The 1,429-nt window shown below is 40.7% G+C and overlaps 1 protein-coding gene across 1 annotated transcript in view; it reads right to left on the reverse strand.

Moving 5' to 3' along the window:
• The window catches only part of LOC102844203 (zinc finger protein 658B-like), a 108,202-nt gene that overhangs the window by 26,582 nt on the left and 80,191 nt on the right, over positions 1 to 1,429 (reverse strand). Inside the window, exon 3 of the mRNA XM_006902428.1 lies at positions 7 to 570. Within this exon, the coding sequence (XP_006902490.1) occupies positions 7 to 570 (564 nt within the window). The remainder of the gene's footprint in view (positions 1 to 6; positions 571 to 1,429) is intronic.

Here is a 1,429-nt window from a genome sequence, read left to right on the forward strand (position 1 = left end):
GAAAATGTTTTCCCACAGTCCTGACATTCGTAAGGTCTCTCTCCTGTGTGAATTCTTCTATGTGCACTGAGCTGACTTGATTGTGGAAATGTTTTCCCACAGTCTGCACCTTGATAAGGTCTCTCTCCTGTGTGAATTTTTCTGTGTTCCTTCAGATCAGCTAACCGTGGGAATGGTGTCCCACATTCTTCACATTCGTGAGGCTTCTCTCCTGTGTGCGTTCTTCTGTGTCTTCTAAGATGAGACAAGTGAAAAAAGGTCTTCAAACATTGCTTGCATTCATGAGGGCTCTGTCCTCCGTGAATTCTTCTATGTCTAATGAGGTGACTGGAGTTTAAAAATACTGTCCCACATTCCTTACACTCATACTGTCTCTCTCTTGTGTGCATTCCTCTTTGTTTAACGAGGTGATCCGACTGAGAAAAGGTTCTCTCACCTTCCATACACTGAAAAGGTCTCTCTCCTGAGTGAATTTTGGCATGGAGAGTTAAAAGAGAAAGCCGAGGAAAGGTTTTCCCACACCGGTGACACTCATAAGGTTTCCCGTCTGTATGTGTTCTTGCATGTTTTCTTAGGTATGACAAAGAACGCAAAGATTTTCCACATACCTTACAATTATAAGACGTCTCTACACTGTCAGTTTTTTCCCTTACTGTGCTGTCTGAAGTACTAGTAAGGGAGGCCGAAGAAGAAAAGGGTTTCCCATTTTCAATGCACTCATAAAGCCTTTCCAGAAAACTAAACTCTTCTTTGGAAACTAAAGGGAAAGGATTCCTATAGGTGTCAGCACATTCTGTAGGTTCATGTTCATCTACCACATGGATCCAAAATGAAGAGAAGGTACAGAAATCGCTGCCACATTTCTTACATTCATGGCCGCTGTCACCAAGGTCACTCCTCAACAGGTTTATGTCGACACGGTTGCAGGAATAACTTGGAAATCTGATGCACATATTCCCAGGGTGACTGTTTTCAATCCCTTCACACAGCTCATGTACTGTTTGACTTCTGGGAAAAGTAAACAACACACACTTGTAAATACGCATGTTCCTGTATGCCCAGAATAAAACACAATGAAGATGTGTGAGTTTAACTTCTCAGAGTCCCATAGGACTTCTCTTAGCAAAAATACATGAGAAAGTGTAATTAGATTTATAAATGCAGTTTCTAAAACTGCATTTATAAATCTCATTTCACTTTGTGATACCTGTTTCCAAAGTCACAATGTTATGTTTTGTTATTTGTTTGTTTTTTCATTTTCTTGATACTCACCTCCAACAGTTCTCTACGAGTTTATGTAGATTTTCTTTGCCACATATTTGTAACATTTTCCGTAACATAGAAGACCAAGGGTGGGTCGTCTCAAAGAATGTCATCTGAGTACATTCAGGGGATAATGCTTCTCCGTCATTCACGTGGTCAAGGCCTG

This window comes from Elephantulus edwardii, unplaced genomic scaffold (genome assembly GCF_000299155.1).
Source record: "Elephantulus edwardii isolate Elephantulus edwardi_28Jun2011 unplaced genomic scaffold, EleEdw1.0 scaffold00410, whole genome shotgun sequence".
In the NCBI taxonomy this organism is placed as follows: domain Eukaryota; kingdom Metazoa; phylum Chordata; class Mammalia; order Macroscelidea; family Macroscelididae; genus Elephantulus; species Elephantulus edwardii.